This window comes from Aquarana catesbeiana, linkage group LG01 (genome assembly GCF_042186555.1).
Source record: "Aquarana catesbeiana isolate 2022-GZ linkage group LG01, ASM4218655v1, whole genome shotgun sequence".
Lineage (NCBI taxonomy): Eukaryota > Metazoa > Chordata > Amphibia > Anura > Ranidae > Aquarana > Aquarana catesbeiana.
This window is the reverse complement of record NC_133324.1, coordinates 58,219,708-58,245,920: the sequence shown is the minus strand read 5'-3', so window position 1 is coordinate 58,245,920 and position 26,213 is coordinate 58,219,708. Positions and strand designations below refer to the sequence as shown.

At 44.1% G+C, this 26,213-nt stretch overlaps 1 protein-coding gene across 2 annotated transcripts in view; it reads right to left on the bottom strand.

Moving 5' to 3' along the window:
• Positions 1-26,213, bottom strand: part of PSTPIP2 (proline-serine-threonine phosphatase interacting protein 2) — a 166,222-nt gene that overhangs the window by 84,571 nt on the left and 55,438 nt on the right. The window contains exons 2-3 of one of the 2 annotated variants that reach the window (XM_073618847.1): positions 5,843-5,943; positions 699-776 (exon numbers count right to left, since the gene is read on the bottom strand). In XM_073618847.1, the coding sequence (XP_073474948.1) occupies positions 699-776; positions 5,843-5,943 (179 nt within the window). Of the gene's footprint in view, positions 1-698; positions 777-2,199; positions 2,328-5,842; positions 5,944-26,213 lie in introns of those variants that run through there. The other variant, XM_073618858.1, reaches the window with a different exon arrangement.

The following is a 26,213-nucleotide window of genomic DNA, read 5'->3' as shown; positions in this document are numbered from 1 at the left end:
ATGGATTTTAAGGGGAACCGCACACCAATTTTTTTTTTTTAAACGGCGTGGGGTCCCCTTCAAGATCCATACCAGACCCTTATCGGAGCATGTTGATGGGGACAAGCGCCTCTTCCTCACAACCCTGTACTGTGGTTGTGGGGGTCTGTGGGCGGGGTGCTTATCAGAATCTGAAAGCCCATTTTAACAAGGGGCAGGGGGGGAAGATTCCTCCAATCAGCATTCGATCACATGACCTTTCAAAAGAAGTTGGTCCTGGAAGACATCCCTTGTATCCTTTGTGATCTTAGGCCTGAATGGATTAGCTTTATAATGGCCAACATGTTTCACTGATTGTGGGTCCTGCTCTGATAAATTCTTGCATAGTGAAGTATCTCCCCTCAGGGCCACTAGCACAGCATATTTTATTAGTACTGGCCAGGGGTGGATGGGGGGCCAAATTACCCCTGTTCCTCCAGCCCAGTCACCTAGGTCTTCTAGGTTAGTCTAGATGTCAGATATCTCACTGTGAGTACACAATGAACCACCAGGGAGATTCCTCCATCCACTTTGTTTGTGTGCATGGAGGAATTTGTTAATTTTTCTTTATTTTTTTTTTGTTTAGCTCACTGGCTGAACGATAAAAAAAAAAAAAAATTCAGGTCATCTATGGCCAGCTTAATTCCTGTTGGGATTCAGACAGGAAATGGTTCACTTACTTTATTTCTGTTTGTCCACAGGGTTTTTTCTTTGTTAAAGTAAGCAGGTCTTTCCCATAGCGCTCCTCTATGGCTGCCCTATGGAAGACATTTACAGACAGACATCATCATTTTCTGGCTGCATAGACCAGTACAAGGAAGACTTGGGTGGAAAACGCAAATGACTAGCCCCCTTCATGGTGGGGGCAGATTTTTCCAGTTGTAAAGCATGGCATGATCCCTTCTTTATTGGTTCTACAAAATGTGTCTTAGCAGTGTTGGGTCCAAAGGGGGAAAACACATTCAACCTCCAGTTCAAGGGATGCAGCTCTTTGCTGTGCAGGTGTCCCCGGAAAAGTAGAGAGAGAGGTAAAGAAGACAGAGAGGGGGGGGGGGGGAGAGAAGGAGAGAGAAAGAGAGAGAGAGAAAGAGAGAGGGGGTGAGGAGAGAGAGAGGGGGGGTGAGGAGAGAGAGAGGGGGGTGAGGAGAGAGAGAGAGGGGGTGAGGAGAGAGAGAGAGAGAGAGAGAGAGAGAGAGAGAGAAAGAAGAAGGCGAGAGAGAGGGAAAGAAGGCGAGAGAGAGGGAAAGATGAAGGCGAGAGAGAGGGGGAAAGAAGGAGAGAGAGAGGGGGAAAGAAGGAGAGGGGGAAAGAAGGAGAGGGGGAAAGAAGGAGAGGGGGAAAGAAGGAGAGAGAGAGGGGGAAAGAAGGAGAGAGAGAGGGGGGGGGGGAGAGAGAGAGAGAGAGAGAGAGAGAGAGGAGGATAGAGAGAGGTAAAGAAAAGGAGAGAGAGAGGGAAAGAAAAGGAGAGAGAGGGGGGGGGGAGAGAGAGGGATGGGGGGAGGAGAGAGAGAGAGAGAGAAAGTAGGAGAAAAGGAAAGAATGAGAGAGAGAGAGGAAAAGAAGGAGAGAGAGAGGGGGATAGAAGGTGAGAGAGAGGGGGATAGAAGGTGAGAGAGAGGGGGGAGGAGAGAGAGAGGGAAAAAGGAGAGAGAGGGGGAGTAGAGAATGAGAGCGAGAGGGGGGAGAATGAGAGAGAGAGAAAGAGAGAGAGAGAGAGAAAGAATGAGAGAGAGAGAAAGAATGAGAGAGAGAGGGGGGAGAATGAGAGCGAGAGGGGGGGTGAGAGAGAAAGGGGGGTGAGAACAGGAGGAGGTGGGGTTAGAAGGAGAGTGGGAAAGGAGAGAGAGAAGGAGAGTGAGAGAGAGAGAGAGAGAGAAGGAGAGAGAGAGGGGGGGTGAGGAGAGAGAGAGGGGGGGGGTGAGGAGGGAGAGAGAGAAGGAGAGAGGGGAGAGAGAGAGAAGGAGAGAGGGGAGAGAGAGAGAGAAGGAGAGAGGGGAGAGAGAGGGGGGGAGAAGGAGAGAGAGGGGGGAAGAAGGAGAGAGAGAGAGTGAGAGAGAGAGAGAGAGAGAGAGAGGGGGGGGAATTGAGAAGGAAAGAAAGAGGGATGAAGGGGGAGAAAAAGAAATAAGGACTGCCTATTAGTACTGTACATCCAGTTTCCCTACAGTTTGTTTAACTTACATTTCAATACTGTTACAGGCACATACATACGACACTTCTGCTCTGCTCCTCTCCTGCAGTAATGCAGCTCCACAGCAGCTGCTTGACCATGGACAATAATAGTGCACTCATTGGCTAGGACGCAGTCACATGCCCAATAATAGACAGCACACCCATTGTCTAGGATGCACTGCAGCCCGCCTCCTACCTCCTCAGCCAGTAGTTGGCTGTTACATCCCTCCCTCACCTAATTCTGACTCCCAGCCCACCCAGCATACTATACGGACGACGCCGGGTGACAGGGGAGTGATGTGACCTTTTTTATCAGACCCCCGGCCCATCCCACCCCTGCCCAGGACAAGCGATTTTTTGGGATTTTTACCGGGATGGGCTCAGCCCGGGATATGGGTCCGAAATCTGTGAATGTCCCAGCAAAATTGTGACTGTTGGCATGTATGGCTTTAACCATTAAGTCATTTTCCAATAAGCCGTGTAAGACTTTTGCCATTCTGGGTGGACGTTATAGGACATCCTTCTGGAACCCAACTGTGCTGCAGACACAATCTGTCACCCGCAGTGTACAATCTGTCACCCGCAGTGTACAATCTGTCACCCGCAGTGTACAATCTGTCACCCGCAGTGTACACTGGACACAACCGACGATAGATCACTGTACCAGCCTACTGCTGGTACCATGTGATCGCTGTGACCAATCACAGTGGATCACATGACTATTGTAAACAATGGATGGCTTCCTTTCATGCCATCCATTGTGTACAATCGTGTTCTTAGCTGTGCTTGGTCACAGTGATCACATGATACAGACTTGACCAATCACAGCCCATCTGTACCATGTGATTAGCTGTGGTGATCACAGCTCATTACAATACTAATTGAATTACTGAGTTTCATTTAGTAAAAATGGTTGCTTATACCAATGAAATTCACTGGTATAAGCAATCATAATGTGTAAAAAAAACAAACAAAAAAAAAAACAACAATCACTTCCCCAGAGTTGTACAGTTTTACTATGGTAACACTGTATTGCTCTGGTCACAGTGTGTTAAAAAAAAAAAAAAAGGAAAAAGTGATATTAATTTTTATTTTTTAATTTTTTTTTTGCATGCTGTCTCCAGCCAGTGTCTCTGGTCACTGCCACGCCAGTTATATGTTGACACTGTACAGCAGTATGTAAAAAAAAAAAAAATTGTTTTACATTTCTTAATTTTCCACGTGAATCAGGAAACGACTGCATTATGGCCACTGGATGGAGCTGATGATCCTAGGAAATAATTACTTACCTCCTGTGATCATTGATGAATCAGGAAATCACTGCATTATGGCCACTAGAAGGAGCTGCCGATCATAGGAAATAGTTATTTACTTCCTATGATCATGCATTATGGCCACTAGATGGCGCTGATGATCATAGAAAACCATTCACTTCCTATAATGATCAGTAAATCAGAAAATTACAGCAAAATATCCACTAGAAGGAGCTGACAATCATAGGAAATAATTATTTACTTCCAATGATCATGCATTATGGTCACTAGATGGAGCTGACGATCATAGTAAATAATTCACTTCCTATAATCATCAGTGAATCAGGAAATGACTGCATTATGGCAACTAGATGGAGCTGACAATCTTAGGAAATAATTACAGTGGAACCTTGGTTTACGAGTAATGCGGTTAACGAGCATTTTAAAAGACGGGCAACTTTATTTTTAATTCTGACTCGGTTTGCGAGTGTTGTCTCGCAAAACGAGCAGAATTCAAACCAATGGGCGGTGCAGTGCCGCATTTGGCCAGAGGTGCGGGGGCGCCGGGGACACACGGAATGGTTCGGAGACGTTTGGAAATACCGTATTTATCGGCGTATAACACGCACTTTTTTCCCCTTAAAATCAGGGGAAAATAGTGGGTGCGTGTTATACGCCGATCCCCGCTAATTGTGAGCTAGATCGCCGCCGACATTCACATAGCGAGTAGTTTTAAATATGGCGCGCGGAGTTCGGAAGGACTCGGCGGAGCTGAACAAGCGCCGCCGAAATCACAGAGCCGAGATACACATAGTCGAGTGTATTCGGCTCTTTCCGGCGCCGCTCATAGTCGCGCCCAGGCCCGCCAGTGGACCTGTGTTATGTCCATCATAGGGCGGGACTGGGCGGGACTGTGAGCGGCGCCGGAAAGAGCCGAGTACACTCAACTATGTGTATCTCGGCGGCGTTCGTTCAGTTCCGCTGGCGCCGAGTCCCTCCAAACTCCGCGGCGCCATATTTAAAACTACATGCAGCTATGTGTATGTCGGCGGCGGCGGTAGGCATGGACACTGGGGGCAAGGTTGCACTGACCACTGGTGCAAAGCTGCACTGGGGCAAAGCTGCACTGACAAGACTGCACTGGGGCAAAGCTGCACTAACAAGGCTGCACTGGGGCAAAGCTGCACTGACAAGGCTGCCCTGGGGCAAAGCTGCACTGACAAGGCTGCCCTGGGGCAAAGCTGCACTGACAAGGCTGCACTGGGGCAAAGGCTGCAATGGACACTGGGTCAAGGCTGCACTGACACTGAAAAGGCTGCAATGACACTAACAAGGCTGCATTGATGGGCATTTTAATGTAAGTTTTTTTCCTTAAAATTCTCTCCTAAACTTGGGGTGCGTGTTATACGCCGGCGCGTGTTATACGCCGATAAATACGGTACTCGGAATGACTCGAAAATACTCTGTTCCCGAGTGTTTCCGAGCCTTTCCGAGCTGTCCTAGAGTATTTCCGGGGCTCTCCGGCGCCCCCCCACCTCTGGCCACACGCGGTATTGCATGTAATAGAAGTCAATGCGGAACTAATTATCTTCGTTTCCATTGACTTCTATGGGGAAACTCGCATTGATATGCAAGTGCTTTGGATTACAAGCATTCTCCTGGAACGGATTATGCTCGTAATCCAAGGTTCCACTGTATTTACTTTCTATGATCATGCATTATGGCCTCTAGATGGAGCTGACGATCATAGTAAAAAATTCACTTCCTATAGTGATCAGTAAATCAGAAAATTACAGTAAAATATCCACTAGATGGAGCTGACAATCATAGGACATAATTATTTACTTCCTATGATCGTTATGAGCATTATGGCCACTAGATGCAGCTGATAATCATAGTAAACAATTCACTTCCTATAATCATCAGTGGAACAGGAAATTACTGCATTATGGCCACTAGGTGGAGCTGGCGATCGTAGTAAATAATTATCTTCCTATAATCATCAGTGATTCAGGAAACTGCATTATGGAAACTAGATGGAGCTGATCATCATAGTAAATATGTATTTACCTACTTATGATCACTGGCGCCATCTAGTGGTCATAATGTGATATTTTCCTGATTCACTCTAACCTGTATGAATGAATAACACTGGATCTGTAGAGAAAATAGCTTTGTACATGCAGTTTGACAGAACAAATGCTCTGCATATTTTTATTAATACATCCCATGGAGTTAGCCCAGGTAGCTGTACTTGTAGCATTTTTAAACAGATGAAATGTGGGGAAATGTATGTATGTATCACAGAGGTACAGCACTTGTACTTTTGACCTAGACATACACTTTAACCACAGGGTGAGCACATTTCTGTCTGGGCGTTCTCAGCGCTAGTTACTGACCTTTCTTTAATGAAATCTTCAAACTCTTTACAGTTCTTCCTGCCATCGTTCATGTGTTGAAGGAGACAGTCATAGCCGATATTACTGGTGATGTCCAGGCTCTGCACATGAAAGAGAACTTGGTCAGAACACTGGGTCACCATGTCACTAAAGAAGAACTCCGCTCTGCTCAGCATTTGGCTATCTGTTCAGCATTTCACTTACCTCCAGCCGATCGCTTTCTGGCAGCTGTAATTGAAATGGTTGCTATACGGCTGTCACTATATGTGATCAACTCAGTGTCCACACACAGAAGGAAAAAACAAAAAGAAGTAGAACTGTAGGCAAAACTCCTTTTTCATTTTGGATAGAGTAAGAGAGGGTTATAACCCCATCTGTGTCCCATTGGGGAGATTTCCCTTCACATAGACAAAACAGGAAGTGAGAGGAAATCCCTCTGTCAACAGAACTAGTGTCCCCCATTGGGAGATTTCCACTCCGTTCCTGTTCTGGTGACCCCAGCAGTGGTGGTCAACTGTAGGGGGCCTTAAAGGATACCTAAAGGCAAAACCTTTTTTTTTTAGTTTTGGATAAAGTGAAAAGGGATTAGAACCCCAGTCAGGTTTTTATTGCTGTCTGTGTCTACATTAGGGAGATTCTCATTCTCTATTTGTTCTGTTTATCATTATTATCATCAAACAGGAATGTAAAAGAAAATCCCAAATTTCGGGTTGTCCCTTAGAAAAGTAGTATATGGGAAATCTTTCAATGGATTTTTGTGCCTCTGCGTTTTTGGAAAGGGTCGGGGACTTTTTTTTTTTCATGCAAAATGCAGACACTAGTTCTGGTGACAACCAGGGATTCCCTAAGGCTCGATTCACATCTATGCATGTTGCTTTAGAGCGTTTCTGCAGTGCTTTTTGTGGTGCTTGCTGCGTTTTTGAACATGTGTTTTTGCCGCGTTTTGTGTTTTTTTTTTTTTTTTTTTTACAGTGTTTTTTTTAACACTGTGGTTGCTTAGCAACCAGTTATATATAGTGTAAAAAAAAAGAAATAAAAAAAAAAAAAAACGCAAAACGCAAATTGCGGCAGAAACGCGGTAAAAACGCAGTACTTGCGTTTTGGACGCGGGCCCATTGAATTCTATTACATGCAAAACGCTGCATTTTGCATGAAAAAAAGTCCCCGACCCTTTCCAAAAACGCAGAGGCACAAAAATGCATCGACGTGAACATGTTCCATAGGAACCCACGTTAAAAAATTTCCATGCATTTCTGCAAAATGCATCAAAAAAACACATTAGTGTGAATCGAGCCTTAAAGCGGAGTTCCACCCTAAAGTGGAACTTCCGCTCATCTGATTCCTCCCCCCCTCCGGTGCCACAATTGGCACCTTTCAGAGGGGAGGGGGGTGCAGATACCTGTCCAATACAGGTATCTGCAGCCACTTCCGGGCATAGATAGCCGCAGAATAGCTGCAGGTAACCCGCACACACCCAACCCCCCTCCCCCAACCCCCCCCCCGGGCAGTGAAGCCACAACTCTGCAGTTCCCTATTCCCTGACCGAGGATGGCAGCGGGGGCAGCCGAGAGACGATCGATCGATCGGCTTCGGCTGCCGATGGACCCTGGGACAGGTAAGTGTCCATTTATTAAAAGTAAGCAGTTGCAGTATTTGTAGCTGCTGGCTTTTAATAATTTCTTTTAAGGTGGAGCTCCTCTTTAAGCTGGATACCCACTATACAACTTTTGTTGTTCGGTTTCCTTTAGATTTACCTTCAACTATGTAGTGGAAGGGCCTGACTGATTGCATACAAATTGAAAGTGTTTAGGTTTGACCTCATATTGAATGGTTTTTGGTAAACCTAAAAGGGAAAAAAATCTAGAATTGTATAGTGTGTAGCCAGCTTTAATTTGCAGGGATTTCCTCTCACTTCCTGTTTGGCTATGGGACAGGAAGTAAAAGGAAATCTCCCTAATGGGACACAAATAGCAAAAAAAAAAAAAAAAACAAAAAACCTTACAGGGGTTATAACCGTCCTTTACTCTATCCAAAATTTAAAAAAAAAAGTTTTTCCTATGGTTGTACTTTAAGGTAGAACTAAAGGCAATTTTTTTTATTTTATTTTTTTTTGGTTATAGTGAGGGAGGGTTGTAACCCCTGTCAGATTTTTAGTTTTTTTGCTATTTGTGTCCCATTGGGGAGATTTCCCTTCACTTCCTGTCCCATAGCAAAACAGGAAGTGAGAGGAAATCCCTCCAAAGTGAGGGAAATCCCTGGTTGTCACCAGCACTAGTGTACCGATTGGCTATAACCCCTGTCAAGGTTATTGTTGCCATCTGTGTCCCATTGGGGAGATTTCCCTTCACTTCCTGTCCCATAGCAAAACAGGAAGTGAGAGGAAATGCCTCCAAAGTGAGGGAAATCCCTGGTTGTCACCAGCACTAGTGTCCCCATTGGCTATAACCCCTGTCAAGGTTATTGTTTTTTCCATCTGTGTCCCATTGAGGAGATTTCCCTTCACTTCCTGTCCCATAACCAAATCAGGAAGCACGACCGCGCGTCAGTTAAAGCGACGCAGTACCAAATCGCAAAAAGTGCTCTGGTCAGGAAGCGGGTAAAATCTTTTGGGGCTGAAGCGGTTAAAGACCGCAGAGGTAATCAAATCCCACCAAAGGAAAGCTCTATTTGTGGGGGGAAAAAATGAAAAAAATTTCATATGTGTACAGTGTTGTATGACTGCGCAATTCTCATTCAAAGTGTGAGAGCGCTGAAAGCTGAAAATTGGACTGGGCAGGAAGGGGGTGAAAGTGCCCGGCAGGCAAGTGGTTTAGGAATTTTTTTTTAGAGCGGCTCTATAATGACATTTTGCTCTCCAATCAATCGTGACAACTCCTATTAAAATGACATTTACAGGATTATGGCTGACTCATAGAACTGGTATAACCGGAGCATGACACCTCCGCCATCATGTGAATCGAGGGGAAGAGCAATATTGCCCCGGGCCAGGAACCGCACTGCCGGTCTGACGGGTTCCACAGGTGACACACGCCGTCCAGGACTCCACAAGGCACAGGTGACAACTCATTTCCAAAGAAGGTCCCTGCCTTAAACTGCTACAGCTGGCCATACACTGGTAGACTTTCAAAATTCGAACGAATATTCAAACCTAAAATTCTCAGTGCATTCGATGACTTGGCAACTGTCATTTTTTGTAACAATGGGACTTCCTCCAATGAAAGCCGCAGGGACTGTCAGACATTTATACGAGAAAAAAATTTCCATACTGCTCCTTTGCATGTTGTCATCACTGTGGTTGAAAACAAGCGTTAATCTGGCCCCCATTCACATTAGTGCGTCTCTAAAGTCACACGATTTCCAGTGCAACTTTGGAGCGCGACTTCGATCCGACATTACATTTTCTGGACCAAAGTCGCATCAGAAGTCGCACCAAAGTAGTGCATTAGTAGTCGCATCGATTTAAACAGGTATCATTCAAAAAAAAAAAAAATGGGCTGCAACTTGTCATGCGACTTTGATGTCCAAAGTCCCACGACAAGCGGCATAAGTGTGAATGGAGCCAAACTATTAGAAAATGGATCGAACATTCTTAAAATGAAACAATTTCCCATGAAAAGCTTTAGGCTCTGTTCACACCTAGGCGTTTTGAATCGCGGGCAGAATGACTGCGGTTCTGTCCACGATTCCAGAATTGGGGCAAAATGCGGGACGCGTTTGCGAGGCCATTATTTCTTAATGGCACCCTAAACGCGGTGCAATTTTGCCGCGAATGTCGAGCGACAAAACACGCTACAATCGCATTAGAGCTGCACGATTCTGGCCAAAATGAGAATCATAATTTTTTTTGCTTAGTATAAAAAGATCACGATTCTCGCGGCGTAAAATCTTTCACATTATACAAAAAAAAAAAATTAGGCTAACTTTACTGGTTAGTTTTTTTTTTAATTCATTAAAGTGTCATTTTTTCCCAAAAAAAATTGCATTTGAACGACTGCTGCGCAAATACAGTGTGACATGAAATATTGCAACAACCACCATTTTATTCTCTAGGATCTCTTCTAAAAAAAAAAAAATATATATATATATATATATATATATATATATATATATATAATGTTTGGGGGTTCGAAGTAATTTTGTAGCAAAAAAAAAAAAATGAAACCAACAAATGTCAGAAAAAATTTTAGTGTTTAAGTGGTTAAACTTCCCTCATTTACACACCAAAGTGTTTTCCTTTGATCTAAAGGACAAATTGTTACAATGTTTATACTTAAGTTCCACTGCTAAAGAATGTTGTGATTCTTGGCAGACTGCCCAGTTTTTTTTTTCCTTTCTTTTGACAGCTGTGGGCTTCAGCAGAGCAGAGAGAATTCTCTGCATAGAAAGAATCGGGAAATACTTTGTTTTCTATCTTCCCACAAATAGAGCTTTCGTTTGGTTGTATTTGATCACCTGTGCGTTTTTGGGGCTTTTTTTTGCTATATAAACGAAAAATTTTGAAAAAAAAATAAAATATTTTTTACTTTCTGCTATAAAACATATCCAATAAAAAAAAATTGTAATAAATCAAATTTCTTCAAATCTTGGGTGAGAACCTCCTTCCTTTAGCCAGGGCATGGAAGATGGGTCATGGATGGGTATTACAGCATGACAATGACCCAAAACACACAGCCAGGGCAACAGAGGAGTGGCTCAAGAAGAAGCCCATTAAGGTTCTGGAGTGGCCTAGCCAGTCTCCAGACCTTAATCCCATAGAAAATATGTGGAGGGAGCTGAAGGTTCGAGTTACCAAACATCAGCCTTGAAACCTAAATGATTTGGAGAGGATCTGCAAAGAGGAGTGAGGCAAAATCCCACCTGAGATGTGTGCAAACCTGGGGGCCAACTACAAGAAATGTCTGACCTCTGATTGCCAACAAGGGATTTGCCACCAAGTACTAAGTAATGTTTTGCGAAGGGGTCAAATACTTATTTCACTCATTAAAATTCAAATCAATTTATAACTTTTTTGAAATGTGTTTTTCTGGATATTTTGCTGTTATTCTGTCTCTCACTGTTAAGATAAACCTACCAACTGATCACTTATTTGTCAGCGGGCAAACATATAAAATCAGCATACTTTTTTCCCTCACTGTACTTAGGAAAATGTTCATTTTGGGGCTGCTGTGGATGTACGGTGCCTCTGGAAAGTATTCACAGCGCTTCACTTTTTCCACATTTTGTTATGTTACAGCCTTATTCCAAAAATTCATTATTTTCCTCAAAATTCTACAAACAATCCCCCATAATGACAACGTGAAAGAAGTTTGTTTGAAATCTTTGTAAATTTATTAAAATGTTTTTTTTTTTTTTTTAATCCCATGTACATAAGTATTCACAGCCTTTGCTCAATACTTTGTTGAAGCACCTTTGGCACCAATTACAACCTCAAGTCTTTTTGAGTATGATGCTACAAGCTTGGCACGCCTATTTTTGGGCAGTTTCTCCCATTCTTCTTTGCAGGACCTCTCAAGCTCCATCAGGTTGGATGGGGAGCCTCAGCACACAGCCATTTTCAGATCTCTCCAGAGATGTTCAATCGGATTCAAGTCTGGGCTCTGGTTGGGCCACTCAAGGACATTCGCAGAGTTGTCCTGTAGCCACTACTTTGTTATCTTGGCTGTGTGCTTAGGGTCGTTGTCCTGTTTGAAGAACGACCTTTGCCCAAGTCTGAGGTCCAGAGTGCTCTGGGTTTTCATCAAGGATGTTTCTGTACATTGCTGCATTAATCTTTCCGTCAATCCTGCCTAGTATCCCAGTTTCTGCTGCTGAAAAACATCCCCACAGCATTCTGCTGCCACCACCATGCTTCACTGTAGGGATGATATTGGCCAGGTGATGAGCGGTGCCTGGTTTCCTCCAGACATGACGCTTGCAATTCAGGCCAAAGTTCAATCTTTGTTTCATCAGACGAGTATTTTGTTTCTCATTGTCTGAGAGTCCTTCAGGTGCCTTCTGGCAAATTCCAGGCAGACTATTATGTGCCTTTACTGAGAAGTAGCTTCCGTCTGGCCACTCTACCATACAGGCCTGATTGGTGGAATGCTGCAGAGATGGTTGTTCTTCTGGAAGGTTCTCCTCTCTCCACAGAGAAATGCTGTAGCTCTGTCAGAGTGACTATCTGGTTTCTTGTTAACGTCCCTGACTGAGGCCCTTCTCTCCCAATCACTCAGTTTGGCTGGAGCGGCCCGCTCTAGGAAGAGTCCTGATGGTTTCAAACGTCTTCCATTTATGGATGATGGAGGTCAGCAGTGGCGTACTAAGTGGGGGGCAGGCCGCCCCGGGTGCCACACACACTGGGGGGGTTGTCAGGCCGGCGCCCCCCCTCCGCAACTGAAGCAGACTTAGTGGAGACAGCGGGCGGCATGGCACAGTGACAGGCAGCGTGGAGGCGCCTCCCCCGTTATGTCTACACGTGCTGTGTGTGCATGTCCCACACTGATCATCTGAGCCGAGGTACATTATGGGTCTGAAGGGGGGGTGTCTGCACTGTAGAATGGGGGGGTCTGCACTGTAGGGGGGTCTGTATTGTAGGGGGGTCTGTATTGTAGGGGGGTGGTCTGCACTGTAGGGGGGTCTGTATTGTAGGGGGGTGGTCTGCACTGTAGGGGGGGTCTGTACTGTAGGAGGGGTCTGCACTGTAGGGGGGTCTGTACAGAATGGGGGGGTCTGCACTGTAGGGGGGTCTGTGTAACATGCAGGGGGTCCAGAACTGTTGGGGGGGTGTCTGTGTAACATACAGGCGTCTAGAGCTGTGGGGGGCTGTGTAATGTAAAGGGGTCCAGAGGTGCAGGGTGCTGTGTAATGTAAAGGGGTCCAGAGGTGCAGGGTGCTGTGTAATGTAAAGGGGTCCAGAGGTGCAGGGCGCAGTGTAATGTAAAGGGGTCCAGAGGTACAAGGGCTGTGTAATGTAAAGAGGTCCTTAGGTGCAAGGTGCTGTGTAATGTAAAGGGGTCCAGAGGTGCGGTGCTGTGTAATGTACACAGTAGGGACAAAGATATTGGTGGATGCAGAGGTATGCAGGGGGCACAGTGGGGTGTTTTTACGGTGGGGGTGCCAGATATAGGATCCGCCCTGGGTACCAAATGCACTAGTTACGCTCCTGGAGGTCAGTGTGCTCATTGGGACCTTTAATGCTGCAGACATTTTTCTGTACCCTTCCCCAGGCCTGAGGCCTCCATACAATCCTGTCTCGGAGATCTACAGACAGTTTCCTGGACTTCATGGCTTGGTTTGTGCTCTGACATGCACTGTGAACTGTGGGACCTTATATAGACAGGTGTGTGCCTTTCCAAATCATGTCCAATCAAATGAATTTGCCACAGGTGGACTCCAATCAAGTTGCAGAAACATCTCAAGGATGATCAGTGGAATCAGGAGGCACCTGAGCTCAATTGCCATGGCAAAGGCTGTGAATACGTATGTACGTGGGATTTTTTCGTTTTTTTAATAAATTTGAAGATTTCAAACAAACTTCTTTCACATTGTTATTATGGGGTATTACTTTTAGAATTTCGAGGAAAATAATAAATTTAATCCATTTTGGAATAAAGCTGTACCATAACAAAATGTGGAAAAAGTGAAGTGCTGTGAATACTTTCCGCATGCACTGTAAAACAACATACTAATCAACACAGAAATGAAAGATACCTGAAGTCTAATTACAAAGAGATAAAAGAAAATCTTTAGGGTTCTTATTTTTCAGAGAATCGTTTACGTTTCCATTGTATTCTACTAAGGCTGCGTATTGGTAAAGTTCCACTCCAGGGTATGATGGATCATCTGCCACAAAGTGTTACTAAATAACAGAGAAAAGAGCCTCAAGCTCCTGAGAATTCTTTTAAAAATGCTGCAATAACCTTTGCACCAGTGCCGGACAGATTAAACAAATTTTTTTTTTTTTTCCAGGAACTTCCTCATGCTTTGAATGCCACTTTCTTGCTCTCTCTCAAACCAAAACTACGTTGTAAATAAACTTTGAACATTCCGTAAAGTTTGTTTGAAATGAAAACCCAACTCTGGCTAAATGATTGTTTTTAGCTTTGCATAGAGCCGAGAAGGGTTGGGTGACTTGTCAGGTTTAGCAGATCCAGTTGGGAGGTTATTATCTTATTTTTTGTGGGGGTCACATGGACAGAAAGTGAGAGGCATTCTCCTTAATGGGGACACAGGCATGGGGGGGGGGGGCCTGACCAAGGTTTTAGCAAGCAGGGTGACAGAGAGATGAGCTCATCACTGTAATGCTTCTCCTTTCCAGTCACAGGCTGGGGGTGGGTTCAGGACAACCTGGTCTCAGAGAAAGTGGGTTGAATGAGGTTGGCCATCAGACCGAGGACATCTAGTGGTAGAAAAATGACTGCAGAGGAAATGGATTTTAATGGATTGAAGGGGAATACTGCAGCATTAGCAGGTTTTGCTGCAATGAAACGGCCAGTCTGGGCCTGAAGGTTATCTCAGGAACTCTTAGCTGAGTTGATACACCTTCCTTGGTTGCAGTTAAACATTCTGGATGTCTCCACACCATTAATGTATCTGTTGGATCACTTGGTAATTTCCAGCTTCTGTAAGAAACTCGAAGAACAGCTCTCATTACAGAACCACTGCAAAACCTATAAGGCAGGGTTTCTCAACCTGGGTTCCATGGAACCCTTGGGGTTCCTCAAGAGGTTGCTAGGGGTTCCTTGAGCAAGGAGCAATTTCTGCCTCTCAGATAAGTTCCCACTTATGCCATTGATCTTTTTAGCTATCTATAAAGAGGTAATTCTTCCCAATGACCTCAAGTGTGAGGAACATTCTTCCCACGGACCATCACACTAATGTATCATGAGTTGTAGATGTAGTCATTTTTAGCAGAGGTTCCCTGAGACCAGAATGTTATTTTAAGGGTTCCTCTGTGTTGAAAGGGTTGAGAAAGGCTGCTATAAGGTTTTTATTACAGTCTATGTCCCCAATGGGAGGTTAGCCCTCACTTCCTGTCCAGGTGATTGGCTGTGGTAGGTGCCCTAGTGGTTTCTGGAGAAGAAAAATGGGGACTGCACTTCGGAGCAAGGAAACAGGAATTTAAATCGAATGTAAACCCTAACAACAAAGGTCTCCTATTTGCTCTGTTAAAATATACCACTGTAAGTTATATCTGTTGAAAAAAAAATGCAAAAATATATTCCTTCCAGTAATTTAGAGCTGGCCTGTGTCCCTGGCAGACTTTTTCTGTTATCTCAAGGAATCTAATTAGTCCTCCAAGTTCTTATCTAGGCCTACAGAATAATAAGCGTCCATGCAATAAAGAACAGGATAGGGGAGAGTTTTGAAGTTTTATCAAACGTCAACTAGGCAGGGCTGACACCAAATGTGCACAAACAAGGTCCATAAAACCATGGGTGAGCGAGTTTGGGGTGGAGGAACTTGACTTGCCTGCACAGAGTCCTGACCTCAACCCGATAGAACACCTTTGGGATAAATTAGAGCAGAGCCAGGCCTTCTCATCCACATCAGTGCCTGACCTCACAAATGCGCTTCTGGAAGAATGGAAGAACTGGAAGAATGGTCAAACATTCCCATGTAGACACACTAAACCTTGAGCGGTTGAAGCTGTTATAGCTGCAAAGGTTGGGCCAACTCAGTACTGAACCCTACAGACTAAGACTGGGATGCCATAAAAGTTCATGTGTGTGTAAAGGCAGGCGTCCCAATACTTTTGGTAGTATAGTGTAGCAGATTGGGATCAAGCAGAAGCGTAGTAAGTAAATAAAACGGTCGGTAACAAGTGGTTGTAGGTTGGAATCAAGCGGAAGTGTAGTTAAGGAAGTGGTAGAGGAGAGAAGGACAGCTGCAGGTATGCAAAGGAGCAAGATAGTGGTTGGAGGGAGCACAATAATCTGGCAAACAGCAAGTGCAGACGTGGCTTAAATCAGGTTCATGGGAGGAGCAAAGAGTTCAAGGTTCACCAGAAACAAGAGACAAGGCAAGATTGTCCTAAGAGATCAGACAGGGAGCTGTCCAGCGTCTCAGGTGGCACAGGGAGAAGAGCCACAGCCAGACACCGCAGAGGTTGCAGGTTCAGATCCGGACCCTGACAGTCGTAGGTTCTGGGGACTCAAGAAAACAGCAGCTCCTTATACTTATACCATTCAGGTCAAATCTTAAACCTCCTCCCTCTCATGCTATAGCCGAATGACGGCTACAGCAGAGGCTAATTGCTGTGAGGCTGTCATATAACGTCCTCCTGTGCATGAGCTGCCTGCGTTGCCCCCTGTAGGGTGTGTGCGGCGCGCTCTGTGATCACCGAGTCCATTGGCCCCTTACCACGGGATCAGCTGTCAGCCAATGACAGCTGATCCCGTGATATAAACAGTAGTTCGATCACCGGCTTCTGTCAGAGGGACATCAGTCCCTCACACAGAGAGCCGTGGCTGCCTCATCTGTGCCCACCAGTGCCACCTATCAGTATCTACCAGTGCCCATAGAGCCCCCTACCAGTGCCACCTACATTTGCCCAACAGTGCCACCTATAAATGCCCACCAGTGCTGCCAGTCAATGGCATCAGTGCCCACCGACATCAGTCCCTCACAAAGAGAGCCGTGGCTGCCTCATCTGTGCCCACCAGTGCCACCTATCAGTACCCACCAGTGCCATCTACCAGTGCCCATAGAGCCCCCTACCAGTGCTACCTACCTTTGCCCAACAGTGCCACCTATAAATGCCCACCAGTGCTGCCAATCAATGGCCATCAGTGCCACCGATCTGTGCTGCCTATCAGTGTCACCTACCAGTGCCCATTAGTGCCACCTATCAGTGCCCTTCAATGCTGCCATTAGTGCCAACCATAAGTGCCCATCAGTGCCACCATATCAGTGCAGCCTATCAGTGCCCATCAGTGCAGCCTCAGCGCACATCAATGAAGGAGAAAAAATTACCTGTTTTCAAAATTTTATAACAAACTATGAAAGTGTTTTTTTTTTTCTTCAAAATTTCAGTTTTTTCAGCAAAAAATAAAAAAACAAGTGGTGGTTAAATACCACCAAAAGAAAGCTCTATTTGTGTGAAAAAAAAAATTATAAAAATGTAATTTAGGTACAGCGTGGCATGACTGCGCAATAGTCATTCAAAGTGCGAGAGCGCTAAAAGCTGAAAATTGGTCTGGGCAGAAAGGGGGTGAAAGTGCCTGGCAGGCAAGCGGTTAAAATAATAATTTTCCTTTTTGCCGGAGTTTTGCATCGCATCCGGTGAGTGGACTCACTGGTCCCCCGCCAAATCCCCACCCCAAGCCAACTACAAATAATTGTTACATTAGGAAGTGAAAACACTAAGAGGGAACTGTACATTGTGGTTTTAAAGAAATGCTTCCATTTCCTAATATTTCTGGGTGCTGAAATGTATTGGTCTATCAATTTTTCTACAGAAAACACGCTTGTTCCAGGATTCTGCAACCACTAAGGGTATCTCCTCTTTTACGACTCAATATGGCCAAATCAAAAAGTAATTTCACCCATATGTAGTCCTGCCTAGCTCTCTGAATGTCATAAAAACAGAGCTCACGTTGGTGTAGAACACGAAGTGAAAGAGAAAACACTACTACATGTTTGGTGGACATGTCCAGCCATGCAACCTATCTGGCCAAATGTGCATGGGCAAAAAAAAAATGAGAATCACAATTTTTTTTGCTTAGAATAAAGATCACGATTCTCGGAGTAACATCATCTTTTGCATTATACAAAAAAATTGGGCTAACTTTATGGTTTCGTTTTTTTAAATTAATTGAAGTGTATTTTTTGCACAAAAAATTGCGTTTGAAAAACCTCTGCGCAAATACAGTGCGACATAAAATATTGCAACAACCACCATTTAATTCTCTAGGGACTCCTGCTAAATATAAATATATAAATATATATATATATATATATATATATATATATATATATATATATATATATATATATATCTCTATCTCTATATATCTATATCTATAGCTATATCTATATCTATAGCTATATCTATATCTATATATATATAGATATATAGATCTATCTATCTATCTATCTTGATATATTATAATGCTTGGGGGTCCTAAGTAATTTTCTAGCAGAAAATACTGATTTTAACTTGGAAGCAACAAGTGGCAGAAAAAGGTTTAGTCGTTGAGTGGGTAAACTGACCTCATTTACAGACCTTTGATCTAAAAAGAACTAATTGTTACAATGTTTCCTTTTATCTCTCAGCACTGAGCAATGTTGATAAACTTTTGCCAGATGGTTGTTTTTTTTTGTTTGTTTTTTTTTTTAGTTTTTTTTGACAGCTGTGAGTGAGCAGAAAACAGCTCTGCACTTGAATACGTGAGGGAGGGTTGAATCGAGATCGCAATTTTTTTAACGATTAATCGTGCAGCTCTAATGCATAGAATGCATTAAAGAATTTGTTACCCCAACCCTTTATATTCCTGATATATGGCTGCTGTACCATGTACTTGAATGGGAAAGTCTCGTGTTCTCTTTGTTTTGCTTCCTTTATGTGAAATCCCTGGTGTTCCCGCCAGTCCCTCTGCTTTCCTATTAAAAACTGACCACACTAAACAGGGGTACACACCATGGTCATATAATTACATAGTTAATCAGGTTGAAAAAAGACACAAGTCCATCTAGTTCAACCATAAAAATAAATAAAAAATAATATCATACAATCTCATATACACAATCCTTTACCCACAGTTGATCCAGAGGAAAGCGAAAAATCCAAGCAAAGCATGATCCAAAATGCTACAGCAGGGGAAAAAAATCCTTCCTGATCCCAGAGAGGCAATTGGATTTTCCCTGGATCAACTTTACCTATAAATGTCAGTACCCAGTTATATTATGTACATTTAGGAAAGAATCCAGGCCTTTCTTAAAGAAATCTACTGAGCTGGCCAGAACCACCTCTGGAGGGAGTCTATTCCACATTTTCACAGCTCTTACTGTGACAAAACCTTTCCGTATTTGGAGATGAAATCTCTTTTCCTCTAGACATAAAGAGTGCCCCCTCCACACCAAGTTCACTATGAATAACTCCACACCAAGTTCACTATATGGACCCCTTATATATTTGTACATGTTATCCCCCCTCAATCTCCTCTTCTCAAGAGAAAATAAATTCAGCTCCTCTAATCTCTCCTCATACTTGAGCTCCTCCATGCCTCTTATCAGTTTGGTTGCCCTTCTCTGCACTTTCTCCAGCTCCCCGATATGATTTTTGAGTGCCAAAAACTGAACTGCATATTCCAGATGAGGTCTTACTAATGATTTAGTACATACAGGGGGGCAAAATTATATCTCTCTCTCTGGAGTCCAAGCCTCTCAATACAAGAAAGGACTTTGCTCACTTTGGAAACCACAGCTTGGAATTGCATGTTATTATTGAGCTTATGATCTACCAAAACCCCCAGATCCTTCTCCACTGACCTACTGGTCAGCTCTCTAGCTATGCTGGGAACGCCTTTGACAACGTCGATGACGAAACGCGTAAGGCGGAGTCACACACTTACGTCATACCCGGAACTGAGAGGGAGCTTGGAGCGCAGCTGAGGCGCACGCCGATCAGCTGGCGTTTTTTTCATAGCTCCCTCATCTCATGCTATCCATCCCACATATTAGTGTGAGCTTTTGGCTGCCCCTGTTTGGGGAGTTATGATTGTTTTCATTTCAAGCCTTTTAATAAAGCCTTTTTAAAATTACTACACTATGGGAGCCCTGTTTTTTCCTATGAGCCTGTGATGCAAGAAGTTGGTGTGCCATTTAATGCTTGGAGCTGGGTCGCATAGGAGACACAAGTGGACGCCCGCATTGGACCTGGGAAGCCCTTCATCTTTTGCTGCTACATGCCTATCACCCCTGCAGGGGTACGAGGAGCTGGTGAGTGGGGACCCTTGAGGGGGATCACGGAAGTCACTGGATATTAATTTCAGCACAAGAGTCACGATTTTCATGAACATGTTGCCAATCTGGAGCTTCGCGTTTATTTTTGTTCCTAATATTTTTTACATTTTTTATGGGAGTGTTGCTCACATTTTATATTCACTGGAGTGGACACTTATCACGTGTTTTATTACACGCTCTTATATTATCATTGTTTATATAATTTTTCCTGTTTATCTAATGTGGGTTAGCAGGGGAAGATTTTGATGGTCACATTTTCTCTCACTGCATTCAGACCTTTATGTCACTCCTATATACACTTTTCTACTATAGTAGTGTTACTATGTTCATCTGAACAGGTATTGAGACACAAATATGTTCACTAGTTTTGTTTTACTTCATTATGAGGTTTAATTTTCACATGGTTTTAGCACTATACCTTTAGGTGTTTAGTACATACACCCTACAGGATACCCCGTTCTAGGAAGCGCCACTTACCCCAACCCCTCCTTTTCACGATGCTGGGAACTCAGCCTGCTCTCCTCCAGTGACCAGACTTGTCCTGACATGCCCCCCACTACACAACCATTCACTGGGAAGCTCAGTGTGTTGCTGCTTCTCCTCCCCTGCAACTGAGAACAGAGGGAATGTGAATGTGATTTTTTTCAGCTGTCAGCGGGGAAGCCCATTGACAGCTGATGACACAGGACACAGCTTCCCGGCCTGCCCAATCAGGATGCAGAATGCTTTGCCCAATCAGGGCGCAGATTGCACTGTGCAGCATGCAGTGCATTGCAGGGCGAACGCCCGCCAAACACCCTGCAAATATTTGTGCTCCCCTAACAGGGCGATCAGCCAATGTTCGGCCTGAGCCCATGCTCGGACCGAACCGTTCGCCCAACTCTAACAAGAAGGCTTTACAATCACTTTAACTGCAGGAGAGAAAAATCAGATCTCCTGTCGGTCCTGCCCTGCCAGACAGGGTTTTCCTTTGTGGCACAACTGTGTAAATCTCAGGACTGGATAGATAGAAATACAAATCTTTGGCAGGTAACACAGCTCTCATAAATATACTTTATCTGTTTACTTGGCTGTTGCCTTGAATTGAGCGATAACGTCTAATCAACTTTTAAACCTCATGATAAAAGACATAGGATCCAGGTGGACAAGCATCTGTGTAATACATAACTAAGAAAGAGATAGCAGACGGCATGCTCCCATGACCTCACGTCATTACAGTGTCTGTATTGTATACTTCCTGGTGAACCCCATCCAGGAGGAAGTAGGATGAGGATAAATGTTTTATTACTCCTCAGGAATCTAGGACATCAGGGTATTTCCCACTTCATGAATGGTACGAAGGACGGTGACAGAGATGCAGTGACTGCAGTACATACCCATACTATCCCCTTTTCTGCCATTTTTGTTTACATGTAAAAATCAGTATTTTTTGCTAGATAATTAATTAGAACCACCATAAATTATATAGATTTTTAAAGCAGCGGTCCTAGAGAATAAATTGGTGGGTGTTTTTTAATTTTAATGCAAAAAAAAACATATTATATAACCCATTTTTTTTGTAAAATATAAAATATGGATGTTACGCCAAGCATGGGGGGGGGGGGGGGGCACATCAAATTTTTTCTTTTTATAATTTTTTTCTTTTTTTTTTACACAGTTGCTTTACATTTTTTTTTCTCTCTCTTGAACTATATTATAAATGATCAGAAAAGTAGACAATTACATAGCCAAAAATACTATGTGAAAGCAAGTTCAAAAGGAGTTTTCCTCCATAAGTATTGAGCATTAAACAGTGATGTAGAAACAAAAGACAATCGGTCCAAGCATCATTGAATTGTCAGATGATCGATTATCAGAGCCCCGCCTGGAATTGCGATGCACTTTGTTTCCGAAAAAGGACCTTCAACTGGGGGCCCGGAGTTAGAAAGAGCAGTACAGTCATCCATGGGGTACCGCTATGGGCAAAAAGGCAGTACTGAGGCGGAGAGGGTCAGAGGAGAAAGATGGAAAGGTAGGACCCACTGATTCACTGACTCTAAAGAGGAGAAAGATGGAAAGGTAGGACCCACTGATTCACTGACTCTAAATCCCTTGAACTCCTCCAATGTCTGCGGTGGTATCTCCCCCTCAAGCGTCACCCACGCTTCCCTGCTGGGTCCCTAGCTTGGCACTCCAAATACTTCTCAAGCTTCACCCCTGCTGACCGGCTCGGTCCCTGGCTTGACTCACAAGACTGCTCTGCGAGCGTCACCTCCGCTGGTTGGGTCCCTGACTTGATCACTGCCTGAAGTTTCCCGATCCTCCACCGTGCCCGTTCGTTGAGAATACTGCTCCGGTACTTGCTTCAGTTACTCTCTGTGGTCCCTGGTAATAAAGGTGGTTGGCCCCTTTGTGGCGACAGCTTCCCTTCTACTTTCGACCACTGACAGGTTCTCCGGCCGACAGAACCGTCACTTCTGGTTGGACTGCAAGTCACAATCCCAACACTACCCTGCTCTCTCACTTCTGGATAGGCCCTCACACAGCCTAGCAGCCAGATGTCCGCAGGATAGGCCCAATCTCTGGCCTAGCAGCCCGGGGCAGTACAACACACGTCCACCAGACAAACGTCCAGGTGGCACAGAACATGGATCACCTGACCTCACCCAAATATATAGGTTCTCCCAGCAGGCCAAGGCATTCAAGAAACCCCCCCTGCCAATTGGCTGAGATACCCCATATACCCATAACCTGACCTTGAGTTGCTACCCATAACCTGACCTTGAGTTGCCCTTCTCGTATCTAGTACCACCAAGTACCCGGCCACCTAGTGGTAGAAAAGAAATGTGTAACAAGGCCAAACTTAGGGAGAAATCAATGGATCTCTAACAATTGACCAGAGTAAGTACTCCTGGCAAGTAAATTTGTGAGGAGCATTCCTGACTAAGCCTCAGAGCACTACATCTATAACAATAGGCATGTGATGCGTACTCTTTATAGAGGGATCTGGGGTCTATAGGACTGGAAATAAATGCCAGTGTATCCCCAATGCATCTGATGTGAATGAGCCCTTTAAGTAAAACTAAAGGCAAAACTTTTTTCCCCCATTGACGCAAGGGAGGGTTGTAACCCGTTGATTAATTTTTTGCCATGTGTGCCCCATCGTGGAGATTTGTCTTCACTTCCTGTCTCATAGCCAAACAGGAGGTGAGAGGAAATCCATGCAAAATGAGGGAATCCGTGGTTGTCATAAGAACTAGTGTCCCCTTTGAAAGATTTACCCTTAATTACTGTTTGGGATTTTATTTCCCTTTCACTATTGGGAGTAATGGTAAACAGAACAGAGAGTGAGAATCTCCCTCACGGGGGCACAGACAGCAATAAAAACTGACAGGGGTTCTAATCCCTCTCCACTCTATCCAAAACTAAAGTTGGGTATACACTAGTGGAATTTTGCACAACATTTTTCGTTGTAAAAAGATACATTTGCTTTCATAATCATTAGTGGGATAAAATTGTTTTAATTTTCAACCGCAGTGGCGAGAACATTCGAAGGAGAAGGATAGAAAAGTTTTCTCAAATGTGCAAATTTCTAACAGTGTCTGTGGCTTTCATTCGGTAAAGTGCATTCATTCCAAAATCGAATGTTAAAAACAAAATGAAATTTTGAACTACTTTCGAACAACATTCAAATGTAATAAGGATTTTTGTACTGTAAAAAAAATGTTTTGCCTTTAGTTATTTAAAACCCTGTCCAGCTTTTTGATTGCTGTTGTGATAAACAATCGGGTCCCCTCTCTGTGTCTCATCACTGACTGCAGTGTTTGCAAGTGTTCTATCAGAAAGCCGCTACCCATCAGAATATGGAACCGAAAAGACGCTCCGTCGCCGCCATCTTGGTACACCCGCACTCGTCTGCAGTTATGCTGCGTACACACGACCGGAGTTTCTGGCAGAAAAGGTCCGACGGAATCATTCCATCGGACATTCCAATCGTGTGTGGGCTTCATCGGACTTTTTATTTCTAAAATTCTGATGGACCTAGAACGTTTCAAATCTTTCCAACGGAGTCAGTTCCTATCGGGAAAACCGTTCGTCTGTATGCTATTCCGACGGACCAAAAATGACGCAAGGGCAGCTATTGGCTACTGGCTTTTGAACTTCCTTTTTCTAGTCCCGTCGTACGTCATAAACGATCGGACTTTGGTGTGATCGTATGTAGGCAAGTCCGTTTCAGCGGAACTCTGTCGGAAAGACCGTCGGAGTCTATGCTGACGGAGAGTCCGCTCGTGTGTACGTGGCATAAGGCTACAGTTAGAAGTCTGCAAGCGGACATCCTGTTACACCCACCAAAGTCTTGCATTTCACTCTTATTTTTACCAGTAAACTCAGCTTATATAGTGAAATACAGTATTTTGAAATCCGTCAAACTCTTTTGATGTTGAGTTTTAAAAACAGCGGTGTTCTGCCAGATTAGCAAACCTGTGAAATCAGCAGGCTTGCCGATGCTTTTAAAATTCAACATCAAAACAGTGTTACGGACTTCCAAATACTGTATTTCACTATATAAGCTGAGTTTACTGGTAAAAATGAGTGTGAAATGCAAAACTCTGGTGAGTGTAACAAGATGTCCGCTTGCAGACTTCTAACTGTAGGCTTACTGTGGACAAGTGCGGGTGTACCAAGATGGCCGCAAAAGAATGTCACTTCAGTTGCATATTCTGAGGGGTAGCGGTATTCTGATAGAACAGAGGCCCGATTCATAAATACAATGTATTTATATTGTGCATTGCATTTTGGTTAGTGCTTATGTGCAGATGAAAGACTGTTGGGTTGACGGACCCTTGAACACAATTATTGTATAATTCCTATTGAAATTCTTATATGTGTGGCACCAGAACTGCCACCATTATTATAGCCACTAAGCGACCAGCGACGTACCCCTAAGTCTCTGGAATTTCGGTGGTTATACCATTTTTTTTTTTTTCAGAGCCAGCATTTGGCTTTCTTGTAACAGCAATTGGAGGGGCTAACTAGCAGCTTGATTGCTATTACAAGCAACGGGAGGGGACATCCCTCCTATCCCATGCCTTGTTTTCAGTGCTGTCAATTCACACCACAGCATTGCAGTGGTGTGTGCTGAAAAAAAAAAAGCACTGATTTGTGGCACAGCAGGTTGCAACATAAACCATTGCATTGCAAGGCTGCGTTGAATAGAACTGACATGTCACTTGTGATATTTCAAAAAAGTTCAAGTTCATCAAAGTAAAAAAACAGTGCGGTGCATTAGGATCAGAACACATCAATGGGAACGCGTTTAAAACGGCTAAACGGCTTGGAGTCAAAGAGCCCTCAAAATCCAGACTGGATCAAAACTATATTACCAAAAGTATTGGGACACCTGCCTTTACACGCACATGAACTTTAATGGCATCCCAGTCTTAGTCCGTAGGGTTCAATATTGCGTTGGCCCACCCTTTGCAGCTATAACAGATTCAACTCTTCTGGGAAGGCTGTCCGCAAGGTTTAGGAGTGCATCTATGGGAATGTTTGACCATTCTTCCAGAAGCGCATTTGTGAGGTTGGGCACTAATGTGGGATGAGAAGGCCTGGCTCACAGTCTCCGCTCTAATTCATCCCAAAGGTGTTCTATCGGGTTGAGGGCAGGACTCTGTGCAGGCCAGTCAAGTTCCTCCACCTCAAAAATAGAATTTAAGGGAAAAAGGACTGCAGTATAACAACGCATGGCAGCATGCATATACCCTGCATAAGCATTATGTGCATATTAACGCGTGATGTGAACCAACCCTTACTGATAACGGCAATTAAAGACGAGATCTCTCTATCCATCCCTCAGAATAAACTATTATAAAAAGAGTTTGATGTGTGAGGTGTAGCGTTCCTTCTTGTATATCTTCTGTACTGTACATTGTAGGCGGCAGTGTGTGGGAGTTCTATGTTTCTTATTAATGCTGAACTCCAGGCAACCCGCTAAATGTATAGCTAAAATATACACATAAACAGCATATTACTCTTTTATCTGACAATAAAATTGAAATTCTATTGTTGTTCCATTATGCAGGTCCCGACTTCTTCCATTGGAAAGCATAAGACAGTATAAAATCATAACATGCACCCATTAATTATCCACGGTCACAAAAATCATTTACCCTTCGCAATCCACTGTGCACAGCGTGGAATGGGATTTACAGAGCATAGAACAAAAGGCAAAAGGCTGCACTCCCTCCCAGAAGGACTCTGGCTGCAGATAGGGGTGTATCTACCGCAAGGCAAATAAGGTGTGTGCCTTGGGTGGCATTTTTCAGGGGGGTGGCGCCGCCACCATGCAGAAGGGGCGGGGGCAGCTCTTCACCACTTCCCGTCCAGTGACGTACCCATACCCATACCTTGCTGCACTTTTGGTGATTGTACCGGGATGCAGGCATCA